General features: G+C 38.4%; 1 protein-coding gene across 2 annotated transcripts in view; it reads left to right on the top strand.

Annotated features, from left to right (window-relative positions):
* The window catches only part of MAN1A1 (mannosidase alpha class 1A member 1), a gene marked incomplete at its 5' end in the record, with an annotated part of 52,576 nt that extends 33,179 nt beyond the window's left edge, over positions 1-19,397 (top strand). The window contains 7 exons of one of the 2 annotated variants that reach the window (XR_014546891.1): positions 1,547-1,640; positions 5,884-5,999; positions 7,642-7,861; positions 10,479-10,651; positions 12,305-12,420; positions 14,467-18,195; positions 18,250-19,397. Coding sequence is in view for 1 of the 2 variants with exons in the window: in XM_083608561.1 (XP_083464687.1) it covers positions 1,547-1,640; positions 5,884-5,999; positions 7,642-7,861; positions 10,479-10,651; positions 12,305-12,420; positions 14,467-14,590 (843 nt within the window). Of the gene's footprint in view, positions 1-1,546; positions 1,641-5,883; positions 6,000-7,641; positions 7,862-10,478; positions 10,652-12,304; positions 12,421-14,466 lie in introns of both variants that reach the window. The other variant, XM_083608561.1, reaches the window with a different exon arrangement.
* Between the last annotated feature and the right edge of the window lie 1,385 nt (positions 19,398-20,782).

The following is a 20,782-nucleotide window of genomic DNA, read 5'->3' as shown; positions in this document are numbered from 1 at the left end:
AATGATTTGGTTTCCAGCACTTCTTTCAAATGTTTTATGAAAGTAGGATGATAGAAGTGTGCACATTTTAAGTATCTTAGAGGTTGACCTTGTACGGCAAACAAGGGAGAGAAAGCGTGTGTGGATTTTCTGTGCATTAGGTTTTTTTGTATCCAGCTTATTAGTAGTTTCACAGGTAGTAATCATCCCTAAATCATGTTGTGCTTGCCTGTTATGGCACAACAGACTGTTTTAGGTGCTGATTCAAAAGAAATGTTTTCCAGCTAACTTGAGTGTGCGATTAAAAACATAGGGCTTATTAGGTATATTTCACCCCATCGGAGGAAGCCCTGTGTAGCTGCTTTTGCAGTAAGGCCTCCCCTCGTGTGCCCCCTGCACCCATGAAATTGACGCTGAAGTGGTTGGGTGATCCCCTAGAGTAGCACATGGGGGGGATGGACACCCTTCCGCCTGGCAAGCTGATACAGTTGCTCAGATGAAACATTTGTAATAGCCCAACATGGAACACAACCCATAATTGCCCCTAATACATTCTGCATTACAAACATATGCTTCATTTGTATATAATGATAAGCAGTTAACAAATTAGCCTGTTCATCCAGCCCAGGCTCTTCCACTTCTCTGCTCTCTTAGTAGAAACAAACTACAAAGGGCTGCTTTATGTTTTGTCCAAAGCAGCACTCTTGGTTTGCTTCTCTCTCTCTCTCCAAACAACAATCTGCAACTAAGAACAAACCTTGGCTTCGGGTTTAGAGAGTGAAACAAACGGCTGGTTTGGATATAATGCTAAGTCAACCAGTTTGTGGTTTGTTTCCTTGCTCAGCTCAAGGAGCAGCAAAACAGGATTGCTAGGACAGCAAGCAGCTTGTACACAGGTTATTTGCATTTTTTAACTATAGTTACTGAATACCCAAGTTCAAATGCAGCCATAGGTTCTCAAACATATATTGAGGAGTTACGGAACCAGATTACTTTTCAGCTATGTTCAACACTAATCTAGCAAGAAGTCATTAATTAGCTACACAAAATAGCTCTGGACGATGTCCATCCCAGTATGGGCTGTGTGTGAGAGTGGGACGGGGGAGAGTGCAAGCCAGTATAAAATGATGGCTTGAATCCTAACAACTCATCTGCAAATAGAAAGGTTGCTTCTGTTTATATAGGCAACTGGAATCCTGCAGAAGGTCTGGTTGGAGTATGGGCTTGGCAGCATTTTTGTCAATTTCCTCTTCCCATTTTGTTGCTTCTCATGATTTTCAAGCAGATTTTCAAGGGGCTGCAGTGGGAAGGAAAGATTGACAAAAAGCATTTTCTCTTTCCTCTTTCCTTTTCACTGTGGAATGTGTCCCAAAAGCAAAACTCTGCTCATGAGACTGTCAGCAGAAGTTTAGTTAGAATATAATCCAGTACTCTTGAAAGAGTTGCTTCCCTTAAGTTTGAATAGTCATACATTTCTTTTCTTTTTGCAAAGAATAAATTCTTTATGTAAAATACACCAAAAAGTATGCATATGAAACACCATGATTGTTTTTGTTATTTGACATAGGTTATGAACATTAGAAAAGTTTTAAAACGCTTGGATAAGCCAGAAGGTCTTTATCCTAATTACCTAAATCCGAGTAGTGGTCAATGGGGTCAACGTAAGTATATCATTTTCACTGGCGGTATGCACACATTTCAGTTATTTTGTTTAAAGACAAAACATTTAAAAGACTTTTTAAAAAGCTACTTGAACTATACTGTCAATGTGGCTTTTCTTTTCCCTTCATTACTTGTGTTTGTTTATAAAATGTACACTAAATATACTCTGAACCAAAATAATTATGATAGTTTTGTTTTCATGAAATAGAAATGCATTTTCATAATTTATAAATGCAAGCACAATGAGTCTCCTCTCCCTCTCTGGAGGGATTTGGGAACACTCAGAAAAGAATGGGGGGGTTGCATGGGGGAGAAGAGGGAGGGGAAATTATCTTGTGCAGGTGGAACTCGTTTTGTGAATGGGACACAGTTCATTACAAATGCAGCAGTCATCTTGAGAGCACATGTATCTATTTTACTTGTTAATAATAAATATTTAACAAAAGATTTACCGATACAAAATTTCAAAATTCACAAAGTGTTATAGCAGACACGTTTATTTGATTTGTTGCTCTGGTTGTAAATCTGGATCAGGCTCGATCTGATTTTACAAATTTCCAAAATCACATTGACTGGCATTGCAGAATAAAAGCTACAATAACTTGCTTTTTTGACATAGAAACATGTAAACTGGGGGCATGGTAACCTCTCCCTAGAGGGAAGTAACTGCCTAGTTGCAGATGGATAGCTGCAGGTCTTTTTGTGCTGTACACCTTTAAAATTTGCTTTTCAAAAAAAGTAATTAAAAAAATTAGACTCGGTGCTCAATCATGTCATTTCTCATGCTCCTGTGTTTGCTGATAAATTATGATAATATTGCATTCAGTAGGCTGTGGCCACAAGGTTTGGCTGGATGGCAAATACAGTGGTACCTTGGTTCTCAAACTTAATCGGTTCCAGGAGTCCGTTACAAAACCAAAGCGTTACAAAACTAAGGTGCGCTTTCCCATAGAAAGTAATGCAAAATGGATTAATCTGTTCCAGACTTTTAAAAAAAACCCTAAAACAGCAATTTAACATGAATTTTACTATCTATCGAGACCATTGATCTATAAAATGAAAGCAATAATCAATGTACTGTACTATAAAATAAATAAGACAGTATTGTAGATGGTAAAAATTAAAATTATTATTTTTTCTTACCTGCACTGATGATAGTCATTGTTGGATGGGGGGCTTTTATCCATTTCCGCAGTCACACAATCAATCAGTAGCTGAACTGGGTTCCACACAGTCACAAAAACAAGTTAACCGAAAAAGCCTCCGAAACAAAAACGCAAATTTAATCCATTCTGGAAGTCCATTTGACTTCCGAAATGTTCGAAAACCAAGACACAGCTTCTGATTGGTACAGGTGCCCCGGAAACAATAGCTGACAGCCGCATCAGATGTTCGGCTTCTGAAAAACATTTGAAAACAGGAACACTTGCTTCCAGATTTTCAGCATTTGAGAACCAAGGTAGCACTGTAGAGATAAAAAGGTAAAACGCCTCTAGGCTACAAAACACAAGCTAGATCCTTCTTGTAGTTTGTGGTTGGCAATAGATAATCAAAATGTAATATTCTTAGCAATGAGACGATAATAAAATAAAAAATAAAACGGCAAACATTTCAAAACAAACAAACGAGGGAACTGGGATTGTGTGACAAACGAGAAAAAACAAACACAAGCTGAAGAAATGCAACCAAACCCATCAAACGCTTTATAAGAGACAGGACTTCCAAAAGTGTTTCTCATTTTAAGACTTCTCATACACACCAGGAGCCTTCTAGGTAGCCCTGCAGCATGCATGAAGCAAAGTCCAGCTCATCCCTGTAAGCCTGTGATTAGCAAATGTTTGGTAGGAGGAGATCATGCTACCCTTCCTCCAGATCCCCTTCTCTCCACACTAGAATTCTTATATGGTATTGTAATTAATAATTGAAACATTGGCCTGGCTTTCTGTGAGACTGTTTGGAGCTACAGATAGGCGTAAATCTGTACAAATATTTTTGGGACAAGCCCATTTGCCCTGTAGTGATTTGTTGCTGCTTCTACCCACTCTAGGCAGGACACAAATCAACCTGATTTAGCTTGGACTTTGGGCTTTGGTTGAATCTGGTGCACACCCTACCTTTTACTAAATACCACCAAAATGTTGACACTGGGCCTTAGAGAATATTGAGTCTGAAACAATAGCCACTGTGAGGCAAAATATTTTCTACTACAATTAGACCAGCAGTACTATAGTTCCGAATGTCAGAACTATTTTATTGCTATTGTTCCTGTACATTTATTTAGCCTTTGTTACTTCAGTTGCAAATTGAAAGTGATTTTCAGCGTCATGGGTCAATTAGATTTGTCTCTAGCAATAATGGATATAATAGCAGGACTTATTATTGATGAGACTCTGCTTGTGCTATTTAGTCTGCAAATGTCAAGAGTTTCTGAGGTAATTCATTTAGGAAACTGCAAAGGTCATTTAAATGCTGCTATTCAGAGATCAACCTTCCATCACAGAGAGTGCACTCATTCTTCTGAGAAAAGCTTCTTTCTTCTTTGTATTGTGGACACTCGCGTAATTAATGAGGTATTTCTTTACTTTAAAAAAAGTGTTCTGTTTTGTTAGTTCTTCGTAATTCTATCTTGCCATCACAGAACATTTCTTTGGAAATGGAGAGCAAAGGTAACATTTCAGAAAACTAAATACCAGGTCACAGGCTGATAGTTAAAGATGCACATTGTAAAGGTGAAACCTTTAATAGGAAAAAGTTGGCCATATTACTTGTTTGGTTTTAAGCCTTAAAGAGTAAACAAGCATGTCTGTCCTTTCAATTTTGAAGGCATAATTTGGAAAGGAAGAACTTCATGAAGTTAAATAGACTTTTTTTTCTTTTCAGGATATTTGGTATAGGTGTGAAAGGGAAAGCTGCCCCCCCCATCCCTCCCAGAATAGACATACTCCTCAATTTTCCAGATTTCATTTAATATAAATAAATTTCTGGTCCATACGGGGCACATTGCTCCAGCAGTATTCTGCTCATTAGCTATGTGAAACACTTACTTTATTCTTCCTTTCACTGTTTTGCTGTGATTGAAGTCATAGCAATGACTGACATTTAGGAAATCTGCCATTATGGTCAATGACGAGAATTTTTTTGCAAATATATAAAATATCAAGGAAAACAAAATAAAGAGCCCTAACAATAAAATCACTAGTACCTTGGGTTAAGAACTTAATTCGTTCTGGAAACTGGAAACTGTTCTTAACCTGAAGCACCACTTTAGCTAATGGGGCCTCCCACTACCACCGCGCTGCTGCTGCACGATTTCTGTTCTCATCCTGAAGCAAAGTTCTTAACCCGAGGTACTATTTCTGGGTTAGCGGAGTCTGTAACCTGATGCGTCTGTAACCCGAGGTACCACTGTAACTGTATCATACTATAAAAGCACCAGACACGGAAAACAAAATGATGTTTGTTACAATTAGTCCCTGGTGACTAATTTACATGCAGCAGCACAGTATTTAGCCACCTTAGAAGAGGTAGATGCACTATGATCTGGAAAAAGAAAGAAAGCATAAAATGTATCTCATCATCCTAGAAATATTCATTTAAAAGGTTCAATAAAACTCTTAAGTGTAGCATTGCCTCCTATTTAACCTAAAGGAGAATCAACTTGCAAAATCAAACAACATGACTTAAAATCAAACCTAAAGAGTCAACTTAAAATTGGACTGGTTCACCTTTTTAAACCCAGATGACGGTATGCATTGCATTTGAACCATGTGTCAGTCCCACTTGTAGAATAGAAAGAATAGAATGAGTTCATCAAATCAGGTTGAATGGGAGGACTTTTTAACTTTATGTTAGGGGTAGAGTTCAGCTAAATATGCCAAATGCTTGACATTCTTTCATGCTCGCAGAGCACTTTATTTTGAAGTAATACAATACAGAGTGATTGGATTTATATATAATCAGCTTATCAAAAAGTGTTGTTTGTAGAGCACTTTTATTCTGAATAATGGCTTGCAGCCCAATCCTTTGCATATCTACTTGGAAGTCAGCCTCACTTTGTTCAATGGCAATTACACCTAGATAAGTGTGCGCAGGGTTACAAATTAAAATAATTTCTTGGGTTTCCGGCTTTACTGTGCAAAGAGTTATTTTGCAGTTCATCTTTAAAATTAGGTGGGGAGTGTACAGACACTTAAATTGAAGGTGAAATTAGTTTAGAGTGCTTTTCTGTTTGTTTCTTTTCAGATCATGTGTCAATTGGAGGGCTTGGAGATAGCTTTTATGAATATTTGCTGAAGGCATGGCTAATGTCAGACAAGACAGATGAAGAAGGCATGCAGATGTATTATGATGCTGTTCAGGTAAATGAAATATATAAATCTACTTAAGATTTTCTAATATGAAACACCTTCTAAAGAAAGGGGCTTTGCAGCATATGTTAAGTGTCTGGATTGTTTAAATGTTTTCAACAATAAATTTTGATTGAATATGTATTCCTTTAAACAAAACTTTTAAGTATATTCATCTACTTTACATGAATGTCATTGTTCCTAATTTATGAATAGACCGTGATTTTCTCCTACATCTGTCTTCACATCGTACTGATTATGTACCTGTGTCTGGTGGTCAGATTCCCAGTTTCCCTCTAGTTGTAAGATTAGCCAAAGCCTATTTATCTGTGAAAAGAGGTACAGTACTAACAAAGCATATAATTTACTCCATGCTTGGCAGTAGAAAAATTTTGTAAATGTAATGGGTTTGACCCATAGATAGACTCTGCTCGCATGCCAAGGATATCCCAAACTCCTCCCCTCAGAAGCTGCTCCCAGGATCGAGGGTCCTTTCGGAATGGTGTGTGATAGGGCATGAGGGAAGCGGGACTGCTCACACAGACCTACATGGTTCACACAGACCTACATGAACCAGACCTTCATGGTTATTAAACATGTGTCAATTCTGTTTCAAAACATCATGACAGCACATTTTTCAATAGCTTTTATGTTGACAACATTAGTTGACGGAATGTGTATCCTGCCTTGCAGGATCCGCCCCCCCCCCCCCCCCCCATGGCTACAAGGAACAGCAGTAACGAAATATTGAAAATCTATTATTTCTGAATGAAGCCCTCACTGGCTGTTGTGACTAAAATGTATCTTTGTGACTGTTCAAAGATGGTGGGTTTTTAAAGGCAGTCATGTACTAAATGTAGCCCTTTCCCTCAGCTAAAGGGAAGCATAATAAGTTGGGTTTCCATCTTTTTAAAAAGTTTAATCGAATATGTCAACTAAGCCCATGCTGTACAGAGGCCACTGCATATGTGAAACACTAGTAACATACTGTGTGTGCCGAAATCTGCCCTTGCCATGACAGCTGCTCATTCTTCATGAAATACTATACCAACCTATGGAAGTCGCTTCTGGGGAGGGGGACTGCTGCCAGGCAGACTAAGAAGCCCCTAAATCTTTTCACATGAGAGTTCAAGAATGCTAGAGTAGATACTATCTGGATCTGGCAAGTTGTTTATTTTAAATATGTCAGTAAGGCCTAGAATTTTGTCCTTTGTCACTATTTGCCTCTGTTCTTCACATCGCTCCCTGAAAATGTCACTTCAGGCAGTAAAGACAGACACAACAAATGTATTCAACTCCTTTGTACACTCCTTTTCCTCCCCTGCTTTCTATTGATGCAGCCACCTGCCTAGCTGGTTTCCTGCTTCTGATGTATTTAAAGACTATTTTATTGTTTGTCTTAATGTTTTTAGCAACATGCTTCCTTTTTACAACCATTACCGTCTGCTAGCATTTTTGGTACAAGTTTGTTTTTCATATTGTTCTAATTTGGGCAACGCTTCTAGTTTCTGAGGGAAGCCTTCCTGTCTCAAAAGAACTTCCTTGATTCTTCTTGTTAACTATGACAACATCCTCTGGTACCCTTTCTGATCTGCAGTATGTCTTCCAGCTGAGCGTCTATTTCTAATACAAAAATATTTTTGCATTTTTCTAGTCTATCGAAACCCATCTGCTCCGAAAATCTAGCACTGGTTTGATGTACATTGCTGAGTGGAAGGGTGGGCTGCTTGAACACAAAATGGGCCACCTCACTTGCTTTGCTGGAGGGATGTTCGTTCTGGGTGCAGATGGAGCACCTGCTGATAAAACTGGACGTCACATTGAACTTGGTGCTGAAATTGCCCGCACATGTCACGAGTCTTATGATCGCACAAGTAAGCATTAAACTTTGTGGAGTAGCTCTTTTCCAGAGGGTTTTCCCCAAAAAAACATGCCCATTTCTATATTGATGGTTAGTGGTGTGCATTTTGCTTTCCCCCACCCCAACATAGTTAATACATTTTACTTTTTCTGCATTGAATTTGTATTACTTGTCATCACAGAATCGCAGACTTGTAGAGTTGGAAGGGTCCACGAGGGTCATCTATTATTTTTACGTGCCCTTCACCACCAGATCCCAGAGCAGATTGACCTGCAGCGTAAATTAATAATGCAGAGTCTTATTCAGTAAAAGAATAAAAGCTTTACCATGTTAAAACTTGTTTGCAAATAAACAGCATAGTGAACAGAAGATTTAAACTAGCTTCAGAGCATACAGAGAGTACAGGCTTCACTTCTGAGTCAGGCTCCATACACACTGACTGATGGACTGACTGTCTGTACGATACTTATACAGAGAATGAGTCACCCTCAAGATGATTCACAGTGATTCAGCATGCTAAGTGATTCTGCAGCTTTTCAGCACTTCACAGCATTTCTAGACTCCTTTACTGCTTCTGCTCTCAAATACCTTTGTCACATGACACAGATTACAGCAATTTAAAATTTAGTATTAAAAACAGTTAAAATAAATTACAGTCAGCAGAGTGCAGTGGTATCTAAGTTTAAGAACAGCCCTGTTTACGAATGATTACAAACTCCGCAAAACTGGAAGTAGTTTGAGAACTTTACCTTGGTCTAAGAACGGAATCCGGATGGTGAAAGGGCACCAGTGGTGGGAGGCCTCATTAGGGAAAGCACACCTCGGTTTAAAAACGGTTTCGGTTTAAGAACGGACTTCCGGAACGGATTAAGTTCATAAACCGAGGTACCACTGTATGTTGTTTGGAGGGAAGTTTTTTGAGGGGGAGTTTCCCCTTGATATTAAGACCCAGAGTGGTATATTCATGCATTCAAAGATAAGCTGTAGAACTGCTTTTGACAACCACCTTCTGTCCTTGGTGTAGTTAGACAACACCACTGAAACTATGATTGGTACAGGATGTAATCTATTTTCTTATTGACTAAAGAGTGCTTCTCGCTCTCTTTTAACACTGGTAGCAAGTTTTGTAGTGGGCTATCAGCCAATGAGTGCCTGTGTTAGTTTGACAGACGTGTAAAAAGCTAGACTAGCTTTTCCAACCTGGTGCCTTCAAGATGTTGTTGACTTCCAACTCCTCATCAGCCCCAGCTAGCATGGCCAGTGGTGTGGGGTGATGGAAGACATAGTCCAAAACATCTGGAGGGCGCTACATTGGAGAAGGCTGTGCTAGAAATCAGTTCCACTCAGTTTACTTGGAAGCTTCTCCATTTCAGCACACATGCATTATGTATCATTTTGCCTCTGTAAAAACACGTTCAATAGATATTGTACACAGTTGTCCAATATCCATGTACATCAATGGGAAAACTTCTAAAGGGTTTGTTTTTACAGGTATTTTTAAAAAGCTAAAAAAATGCAACATGTTCCCAGCAGATTTAAATGTATTCCTATGTCTTGGACTTAACTGCCTTTACTAACGACTACATTGTAGATTTCAGTAGCGTTTTAATAGTTGCTTCTGCTTCCAGAGGAACGAACACTTGTCTTGTGAACTTCCAAGTTACACCAAACTGTCCAGTAAAGGGAAAAGTAGCAGACTTTTGTATCAACTTTGGCTGCAAAGTATGATCAGTGCATGCGAGAGCTTAATTTTGAATTACCTAGAACTTGAAACAAGCACAGATCAATATTTATTAAAGTATTTATATGCTATAGTCTCTGGCGGCATACTTCAATAAAACACAAAAATAATTAAAAACAGTACAAAACAATAATTAAAATGGCGGGCCAGACTAAAAGAACTCAAACCAATGCAAGAGTTGTCAGTATAAAAAGATATTGAAGAGACACCTAAGAGTCAAAAGTGAGGGTGCTTGCTGAATCTCGGCTGAAGGAGTGTTCCCTGACCTGACTTCTAGTTGAGATCAGTTGAGCCTATTTAAAACAGGCTAAACTGTTGGCATATAAACCCTTTCAACCAATTGGCATTATGTACTCAAAAAATAATAAGATTTTAAATATTCAAGCTAAAGTTTCACCAAGGACATGTTTCCTCTTCCAATAAAACCTGGAGTGAGAGAAAGCAATATTGCTAGAAAACTTAGAGTGGTTCATACATAAGGCCTATTCATAGTCCAACATTATCTTTGACCCAACTTTCAGCTTGGAAATATTGTTGCCTACAATTTTTAAGCAGATTCATTCTTCTAGTTTTGTTTCCCCAGTTTGCCCTTTTTATTCTGCATTATTTCCTGGAAGGGACAGGGATATCAATAAATGTCATAGAAGGTGTGTTTTTATAAGTTTTATTGGGATGCTTTCAAAATATTTGTGCCCTCCACACTAAACTGTCATGCATTAATGACACAAGCATTGAATAGTGGAGTTCAGAAATGGCAAAAATATTTCTGTGGCATAGTACTAACCTTATATGAATGATTCACGTAAATTAATAAAGCTCTACCACATGCTGAAGAGTTGAAAGTTTTTCATGTGCCAACTCAGTTGGATATTGCACATTGTTTGTGTAGGCATGAAGCTGGGACCAGAAGCCTTCAGGTTTGATGGTGGAGTTGAGGCAATTGCTACTAGACAGAATGAAAAATACTACATCTTACGGCCTGAGGTTATCGAAACCTACATGTATATGTGGAGATTCACTCATGATCCAAAGTACCGGCAGTGGGGCTGGGAAGCTGTAGAGGTAATATATTTGTTTGTTTCTTTAAAGGCTTAAATTTGAATAATGTGTTTTATTTTCACTCAAAATAAGCTTGCCTAGTAAAAATTAATGATTTTTCTGCCTCATGTGAATTTTATAATTACCCAGTTCCTTAAATAATTCCTCATTAACAGTGTCCTTATTCATTCCTTCTAACTCCTTGATTTTAGTTTCTTAGTGCCCTCCCACCTTGTGCATTAGTTGGAAATACTGATAAATACTCAGCTTATGAGTCTTAAACATATGGGAGGAAAATATTAATCTTTGTGACCCACATGTGGGGGGTAAATAACAAAAGAATCCGCTGGGTGCCCAGATTCAAAACATCGAGCTTTGCACACTCTGTAGCAGAAGAGAGCCCCCAATAGCAGAGTTTAAACACACAAAAGTCTAGCAGCAATATCAATAGGAATATAGGTTGGTAGACCCTTTTACAGTGTTCCTCTTTTTCTACCACTCTTGCAATGAACTGACTACACACTGGTAAGTACGTTTAAAATACTTTATTTACAAAATGTTCCAGAGGTTCCAAAGATTCATGCATTTGTCCAAGCAGCAGCAAGGAGAACACTGGCAGAACACTCTTGGGTAGAAAATACAGAAAGCATCAAACACATGCTCTAAGCTTGGCGCTTGCTTAGACAAATCTTCTTGACTAGTTACATGGCACAGAGAGAGGGAACAGGAAGAGAAGGCTTCACTTCCTCCCACATCAGAGAAGTGTGACCTGAGTCTAGGAACAAACTTCTCTGTTCTTAACCCCTTCATGTACTAACCAGCACTCATGCATAGTTATGTTTGACTGCAGTTTCCCACAAAATATCCCAGACAGTTCTCCACAAATCTTCTATTTCCTTTTGTTTGAAAAATAACTATTAATTCTTTTTTAGTATCTGTCAGTACCTCACCCTGTTTTAACATGAATATATTCAGTGTCCAATTCCTTGGATTTATTGGCTGCCGGTCATGTCAAAAGTGATCCCAAAGCAATATATAGTAATTACATGGCAAATACCACAGCCAAATATAAACTTCAATGCAACTGTAATCATAAATATCAAAACATGAACACCAGACAAATATTGAAATGGTAAAACCATAATAGTAACAGCAGCTGCAATCACTCACTGGTGCACTTCTCAGTAGGGCCCCATCAGCAGATTCCAGGATAACTTCAAGTATTTAGGTCCCAAGTCATACTGTGCCCAGTATCTTTCAGTATCTTCAACTTCCATCAGAATGGTTGGTGAGCTGGGAAACACATCAATACAATAGGAGCTTTGTCTAGGTGTGGAATAAAGAGGGCAGTTTTTCTACTCTGCATGTCCTTCGAGTTCAGGAACTGTATCCCTTTGAAAAAACTACAGTGTAGTGAATTTGAGGACTCCATTTTGAAGTTGTGTGTTAAATGGCTCAAAATCAATGAGACTTTAAATAGTAATCATTAACTGGTCTTATTGGCTTCAGTTGGGCAGTTGTTTTACATTTGTTGTGATGCTGATGTTTAATTGTGCTATTTTATATCGTTTAAATTTTTAACTTTGTGCTATTAGGTGCCCTGAAGATGTTTTACATTAAAGCGCAGGGTGTAAGTTATAAAATATCAAACTCCTCTTTTCCTTTCTTTAAATTCAGGCATTGGAAAAATACTGCAGAGTAGATGGCGGCTATTCTGGTGTTAGGGATGTTTACAGCAACCGTCAAACCCATGATGATGTGCAGCAGAGTTTCTTCCTTTCAGAAACCCTCAAGTAAGCAATCGAAACCCTTCAGTTTAAAAGTTGAAGAGCTAAGAGTCATTAATCTTTGTATGGGCTGGCGTACAGGGCAACGGAACCAAAAAGGGGTATGGGAATATGGGGAGTCAGAACCAGGAGAAGCAAGCAGGTTATCGCTTTCAAAGACAAGATGGTCTGTTTACTGGTCTGTTTACTGAAGTACCATAGTATTTTAACAGATGGGAGTGTTGCACATAATCTTGGTGTGTGGTGGAGAAAATTAGTTCTGGTTTTTTTGGCAAAGAATTGCGTGGAAATGCTGTTCGGGGCCAGAATAGAAGCAGGGGGCTTCAGGGGGTACTGCTGATGTCTTCAGCAAGCATGTCAGTTCAGACAAGCACAAAGAAATGTAACTGTGACCAGGAACGCCAGGGCTGTGATCAGGCAGATTGGTTCCAAGTAAGGGTGAGACTGCAGTCATTTGGTTCTGTGCCTCTGAAAACTGACGTGTGGGTAGTGTCGGACCTAGGACTTAGGAGAACCATGGTCAAATTCCCACTCAACCGTGAGCATTGAACCCATCCCTGTTTCTCCACTTACCCCCCAGTGTTTTATGAGAATAGACTGAAGGAGAGAACCATTTATGCTGCTATAAGCTCAGTGAAAGAAAGTCAAGATATAAACAAATACTGGCAGAGCAGGTGTGCTAGAAAATCCTGTGATTCAATTCATATCAAATAGAAATTTGCTTAGTTACCTTGAATTCTACATTTTCTGACCCAACCCTACTTTCTGTAACATGGGAATAATAAGTATTATTAGTGAGAATTTATGAAGTAATTTGAACTCTGGCTATGTGCTATATACAGTGGTACCTCGGGCTCAGTACTTAATTCATTCCGGAGGTCCGTTCTTAACCTGAAGCACCACTTTAGCTAATAGGGCTGCCGCGCCACCAGAGCACGATTTCTGTTCTTATCCTGAAGCAAAGTTCTTAACCTGAAGCACTATTTTTGGGTTAGCGGAGTCTGTAACCTGAAGCGTATTCTGGAGTTGCTTTTCTCCAGAAGTCTGAACTTCTCAAGGAAATGTTAAGGAAGCAAAGGTGCTTCCAAATCAGGTAGGCGAGACCATTTCAAAAGTCTCTTGAAGCAAACTTGAACACCTAAGCATTAATTCTTAAATACTATCTGAAATGTAGTTCTGTGCAGCAAAATAATCTAGTTTTCATAGTTGAGCCTGGTTTGATTTATGAAGGAGTTATTCCTTTCTGTGTCACAGAGCAAATTGAGCAGTGGATTTGGCAAGCTACCCACCTAAAAGGAATAGTTAACACTGGCTGGACAAATACTTTATTACAAATACTGTGTTTCCAATAGATAATTTGTGAAGGGACAGAAGAGGGCTGCGTGCTCTCGAAGGGGAGGCTCTGGAGCAACTGAGTATCATCTGGCATCTGTGTGAAAACTATGGAAACTATATGGGCCTTTGGTCTGGTCCATCAGGGCTGATCTTCTGTATATCATCCCTTCCAGAGGCAACAGGGGCTTTCTAAGCACCATTTAAGCTTCTGGAGCATCTGTATATTGGAGATCAAAACAGTCCCATAGCTGCATTTCCATGTTTCCTTAGAGGAAATCTCTTCACTCCCCATGTGTCATTTTGAGTGCTAAGCTGCTTTGCGCTCACACAAAAATGTGAGCTTAGAAAGGGAACTAAAATTTAGATGCAGTCAGGTGTTATTCTAGCTATTCCTTTATATTTTGTTTTATTTATTAGATTTATATCCCACCTTTTGTCCAAGGAGCTCAGGTGGCAGACATGGTTTTTCCTTGCCCCATTTTATCCTCGCAACAACCCAGTGAGGTAGTTTAGGCACAGAGACTGGCCAAAGTCCACATAATAAGCTTGAACCCTGTTCTCCCAGGTCCTAGTCCAACACTAACCACTATGCCACATTTAAGATATATTGCACTTTTATTGATCTAGGTGTTTTGAGAGATACAAATGATTCCATTATTATTTCTATGTGAGCCTTCCAGTTTTGTAGTTTATTAAATATCCTTTTCTTTTTGCCAGGTATCTATATTTATTATTTTCTGAAGATGATCTTCTACCGTTTGAACATTGGGTCTTTAACACTGAGGCACACCCTCTACCAGTTCTGAAAAAAGAAGAGGAGGAAAAAAGAAAAAGCCAATAAAATAATGCTGAATTCTGTTTGGGGCACACAACGTAGTAATTAAAATTCCATCATTTTTTAGTTTTGAACCAATTTTTTGCAGTCTGGTGTCTACCCGTACAATATTTAACAAGGGACCTAAAGTAATTAATTATAATTAAACGTATTTATCTTTTGACAGGAATTGTAACTTGTCATCTCTAGATTTTGTTAGGCTGCAGTATGCATCTGGCCAAATAGAATACAGAGGTCAGCATGTTACTTGTTTTCCATTTTGTTTTTGACTGCAAAATCCTTTCCTCCTCTGTGAGGAGATGTCTGCTTTAAGCTGTAATACTTTGCTGTGTTGCAAAAAGCCATAAAGAATTAAGTATGAAGAGCTTTTTCTTTTTTAATATATGTTAATGTGGTTTGTCTATTACTAGAGACAAATCTGACTGTGACAGCCTCTTCTTATGCGGGTCTATCATTAATTGGTAATTTGAATACTTTAGAAGGTGTTCTGTTCATAAGAATAGTTTCATCTCATCTGTGTGCACTATTATGTTAAACTGTGGCTTTTCTTGATAGGCAAAGTCCAGATGTTGAAACCCTTATCTAATAACAATTTTAGAACATAACTGCAAATCAACTTAAGTAAATTTAGGGCCCTTTTTTTTTCTTTTCCTGTATTTGGTTTCACAAGAAGCCACAACACCCAAGAGCATAGTAGCTGCCATCTGAACTTACCCTTATCTACAACAATTTGAGACTGCAATTCTCAAAACCTTCTGTAAAAGCTGAAACTGCAAAGTTTCAGCATGATTTGCATTTGAAGGCACAACCTGGTTTCTCCTGAAACTTGTAATTTCTTATGAGAAACGGGTTGATCTGTGAAATCCTTTGTGTTAAGCCTTAGCCCACTTAGAGACTAGGACTGGCTAGTGTTGCAAGTATGTTGATTGCCATTTCAGACATTCCACTGTGTGACACTTGGTAGATACCAGGAACAATGCTGTGGAAGTAGGAAGAGAAGGTGCTATGCTATAGAAATCCACATTTCAGCTTTCATTCACATTTGACAGATTGAAACAAACCACTACTTCTTTAAACGCTTTGCTTTAAAAAAGATTGTACTCATATTAATCAGTGTTAATCAAAGTGACAGAAATGGAATGTTGGTTGAGACAGCTCAATTTTTTTCAATAACTGTGGTTAGTAGTCTAATCAGAGGATGAAACAGCACCGCTTTTTCCAGTTTACCAGTTGGGATGCCTTTCTGAGCAGAATAGCCTTTAATTAGTGATTAATATAGTAAAGCTACTTGGCCACATAGGTGCCTGTGATTTAACAGGTCAACACTGTTATTCTAATCTATTGCAAACCTTTTTATGCTAAGAAATATGAGAACCACAGATTTGATTCAACACAGGTAACTCTTTGGTAGCTGAACGACTTTTTGGAATGGTGCATAAAATGAGTGATCCACAGATTTAAAAAACCTGGTGATAATCTGCATCAGTTTCTGTGTTGATGAACAGCTTTACACAATTCTAACTTTCAGTATAATAGATTTACCCAGGGCTATGCCACAGCATTTGTGAAGGCCATAGGAATGAAATCTCTTATATTTCGATCTGGTAGAATAGTGAGAGAACACAAGCAATAATTCCCCCCAAATTTATGTATGATTCCTCTTTCTGTGCCTCTCCATGCTACATTCATTCCCTACTCACCCATCCCAATTTTTTTAAAAAAATATTCTAAGATCAGGCATGGCAGCTGAAGAATCAGAGGAAACCATGCGAGTTGCTGGCACACATGAATCTCTGGTTATTACAAATGAGTGGGCTAGCAAATTTTCCTATACTAAAACTTGATTATTATTCAAGACTGATATTCAAGTAATTGGATATGGTGTTGGTGTATGGATTTTTAAGCCATCACAAGAACCACTATAATAAAGTATAATAATGAAAATACAAGCATTTTTTTTCCCTTTATTTAACTAGAATCGGTGTCACATTTCTGATTCTGGACTTCTGCTAACATCTTTACAGTCCAGAAAATCAGTTAGACAAATTAAAAGAAGCCTTTCATATGCTGTGCTCTTCTGCTATGTGTCTGTGTGCTTACTTCTTTACTCATTTATGTGAAACATTAATTCAGATGTTATTCACGTTAAACATTTTTATTTGAAAATAGTTGGATAGCCTGACGTGTAGAAAATCAATACTGTGGTAAATCTAAACATCCCTTTACTATCTGTTATGAGAAACTTCATATTTTATCCTCTCCCCCCCCCCCCTTCTTTTGAAGGAATGAAGGGGAAAGGAGCTTCTGGTTTATTTCTAGCTCACAGGCTATAATGCATTTTTCAAACTACAAAGAACATCCTATTGTATCACCCAAAGCACTATTGTGTGTATATTCAAAGTCTAAATGCAGAATGGAATTAAATTCTCTAATTTTTTAAGCAAATAGTGGTGGCTTCTGCCATATAAAGAAAATATATGCAACACACAAGCAAGAGGACAGGATCAAAATATACTCAGCCATACAGGTGTTCTCATCTGGTAACTTGGAATGCTGTAAGTCTGCTGATGTTGACTGGCAGACCTCTGTTTTTAAGGTTAATTGGTTCTTCAAAACCTAAAATGGAAAAGCAAATGCAAGACACCAATTAAATGTAGGGCTGCAGAGTCACCAAATTTTTGAAAGTTGCTAACTGTATAAGTTTTTTTTTTAATTTTTAATGATATTTTTAAATGATTTCCCAAGCTTAAGTTACAGCTTCAATGGAAGAACCCCTCTTACTTTCTGTGGAAGCTAGTGTCAATGGGGGAAATCCATCTTTTGAGCAAATTCTCCCACAGAGGCATCGTAGTAGAATGTGAATTATCCCATTTGAGATCCGATATGAGGAATAAATGTTAGAACCAAAAGCAGAGGGCATCTTCTAAGACTGAGCCAATAAAAATGGCAGTGATCTTGGATTACCTAGTATGGTTTGCAGTTTTCTAATATAGTATTCCATTTCTGCCTTCTGACTGAAGTCCTGCCAGCCTCCATTTTAAACAGGCTGTCTTGTAGAATTACCACGCCCTTTTTTGTGCCAATCGATTGCTTCTCTTCACGTATAAATCTGGAACATTTTGTTTAAAAAATGTTCTGTAGAGATATAATCTGCTATGTATAGCTAAGACAAATTGTCCTGATTTTCAAAGGCCACAATCCAGATAGTGTTTTCTGTTCAGTTTAATAGGCTTTTAAACATTCCAAGAGACGGCATCATTGAACTTAAGTAGCCCTTTGTAACTTGCTCTTCTGGGCTTTCAGCAGATGCTCATACATAGAAGTATTGTCTGGTTAAGCAAAGCTCAGTAAACCCTATAGCCCTCAAACTGTATAATGCCATATGTAGTGAATTGTTAAAAATAATATTCAGTCCAACCCCATATTCTAGGCAGGATACACCACACCTTAAGCATCCTGTTTCTCAGAAATGTCCTGATAGAAGCCTTTAAAGGAAATCCTTTTTTCAACACTCTCTAACAGTAGTATTTTGTCAGTGGATCAGGTCCAGTTGACATCTTTTATTGCCTAATGCAGGCATAGGCAAACTCGGCCCTCCAGATGTTTTGGGAGTACAACTCCCATCATCCCTGACCACTGGTCCTGTTAGCAAGGGATGGTGGGAGTTGTAGTCCCAAAACATCTGGAGGGCCCAGTCTCCCTATGCCTGGCCTAATGCATAGATTGCTCCCCTATTTGTTGCCAATCTTCCAGTGTGGACCTCATCAAAACCAACTGGTGCCATTTTGGGGGAACCTGGCCAAATGTGTGAAATGGTTACTGTGCTTCTGTGAAACCTTTTTGTCAGTCACTATAAAGAGTTGAAATAGAAATTTATAAATGCAGCAGGAATTGTACTGGATATTTCTTATTTTCCTCTTGCAGGCAATTTAGTGATTATTTCACCAGGTTTATTTTCCCTAATGTATTTGACACAAGTGTTTTGATCAGTTACATATTTCTCTTTATGGGAAGTTGTGATTATGGTAGTTTTTTGTTCATTGGTCTTATTATTTGAAAGAGCACAATGTTTCTATAACATACAGTAATCAGGTTGTATGTACAAGCTGCACTATAATGTACCTTTTTTGTAAAGTGATGTAAGTAGACAAGAAGATTGTATCTCCCTGTAGAACTGCAAAGTGTAAGAGAAACATGTTTTTATATCTTCAAAGCAGTAATTTATGTTAACACAAAACACCAAAGTATAAAACTTCAGAGTGATCACCATTTAAAAAGTTGTAGCTACAGTCCTGAAATTATTTACAGTGGTGTAAATAGCTTCAGAATTAACTTTTAGTATTTCCTAGAAATTGTCACACAATCAAGCTGGAAATAACACTGTGTTTACATTCAGTAGGAGTAACTATGGGTGACTGAGCTAATGCTGACCACTGTATATGTAATTTAAGGCAATTTTTAATTTTTTTAAAGTGTCTCTTCCTGTTTCAACAGTGTCTAAATTTATATTGCTCTTCAGCATATCACACTGCAGTTGTTTAAATATATATTAAATCCTGAGAAATGCAAATTTAAAGTCCATGTTTGTTTATATGACAGCTCTATGATACCCAGTGACACCTTGTTGATTCAGTAAACTTGTGTGGTCATATTGTGTATTTTTTTAATTATTATTTCTGCATATCCCACTTAGTTTTCTTCCACCTTTATAGAAATCTCTGAAGTTATAAGAGAACAAAATGCTTACTTTTTAAGAACTATATTTGTAAAACAAAACAAAAAAAATCTATTGTGAATAAAGTCTTTTAATACAGCCTCTTATTTTGGTGGATTTTTTTCCATTCACTGAAGTGCCGAAAGAGTTAAATTTCCTGTAAAGAGGAAAAGTTATGCTGGATAGCTGTATGGGAAGTAATGAACCAAAACTGGTTCTGTAGATTTATTTCTACTACAGTAAGGTAAAGGTAAAGGGACCCCTGACCGTTAGGTCCAGTCGCGGACGACTCTGGGGTTCCGGCGCTCATCTCGCTTTATTGGCTGAGGGAGCCGGCATACAGCTTCTGGGTCATGTGGCCAGCATGACTAAGCCGCTTCTGGCGAACCAGAGCAGCGCAAGGAAACACCGTTTACCTTCCCGCCAGAGCGGTACCTATTTATCTACTTGCCCTTTTGACGTGCTTTCGAACTAGGTTGGCAGGAGCAGTACTTACCAACTAAACCAGAAGTAGCTAAACTGCAGCCTGCAAGCTATATCCAGTCCTTGCCCAAGTGATTTTTGGTGCCCCATAAAGCCACTCCCCCAATAATGTGCTAATATCTATGTGTGTGTAGTCTACTGCCCTGCTATTTTTTTCCCTTAAGGAATAGGCACCACTGCTGTCAATTAGTCTCTGTCAGTCTAGTAAACCAGTGGAGGGGCAACGTTGCTTCTTTTCTGTGGACTCTCCTTCCTTGCTTTTTAAGCAGAGGTTGGATGGCCATCTGTCATGGATGCTTTAGTTGAAATTCCTGCATTGCAGAGGGTTGGACTATATGGCCCTTGGCAGCCCTTTCTACTCTACAATTCTATTCAACCCCTTCTCCCCAAGGCACAGCACCATTCTTACAAGATTTGGTGACATGATTGGAAGGTCCTAAGCTTAGGAAATGGGAAGAAGCAATATGACACTATTCGTACTAGAATCATAGGGAACAAAGAGCTGCTGTTGAGCAGTTAGCTCAATCGGCCTCTAGTGGAGTAGTCTCAGTTCAGATCATCCCAACGTTCATGTGAGCTTGGGAGTCTTGATGAACATGGCAGTGCCTTCTCATTTAATAATTTCGCAAAGATTCCTACAACAGGATTCCTACAACAGCCGTCCTACCTTTCAGGCATAAGAAACCAATGAGCTAAGGATATGATTTTTAACAAACCTTGCATTTGTGACTTCTGGACCAAAGGTAAGATCAATAAATCCCCTGAAATCCTTTGAAATATTCTGTAGTGTGTCATTGAGCAGCACATGTACAAAAGAAGCTCCCTATGTGATTCTTTCAGTTCAACCCAAGCATTCTAGTTAGTTGGGAGATCTCCCAGTGAGTTACATATAAATCAGTGGGTCTACTCTAAGTATGGCTAACTGAATCAAATGGGATCAAGAAAGGGCTTATCTATCACCAACTTCCTCACCAGATCGAGATGGGCTGAGTCACAAGACT

This window comes from Podarcis filfolensis (assembly GCF_964270895.1).
Source record: "Podarcis filfolensis genome assembly, chromosome: 3".
NCBI lineage: Eukaryota > Metazoa > Chordata > Lepidosauria > Squamata > Lacertidae > Podarcis > Podarcis filfolensis.
The sequence above is the reverse complement of the archived record's forward strand: the minus strand, read 5'-3'. Positions and strand labels throughout refer to the sequence as shown.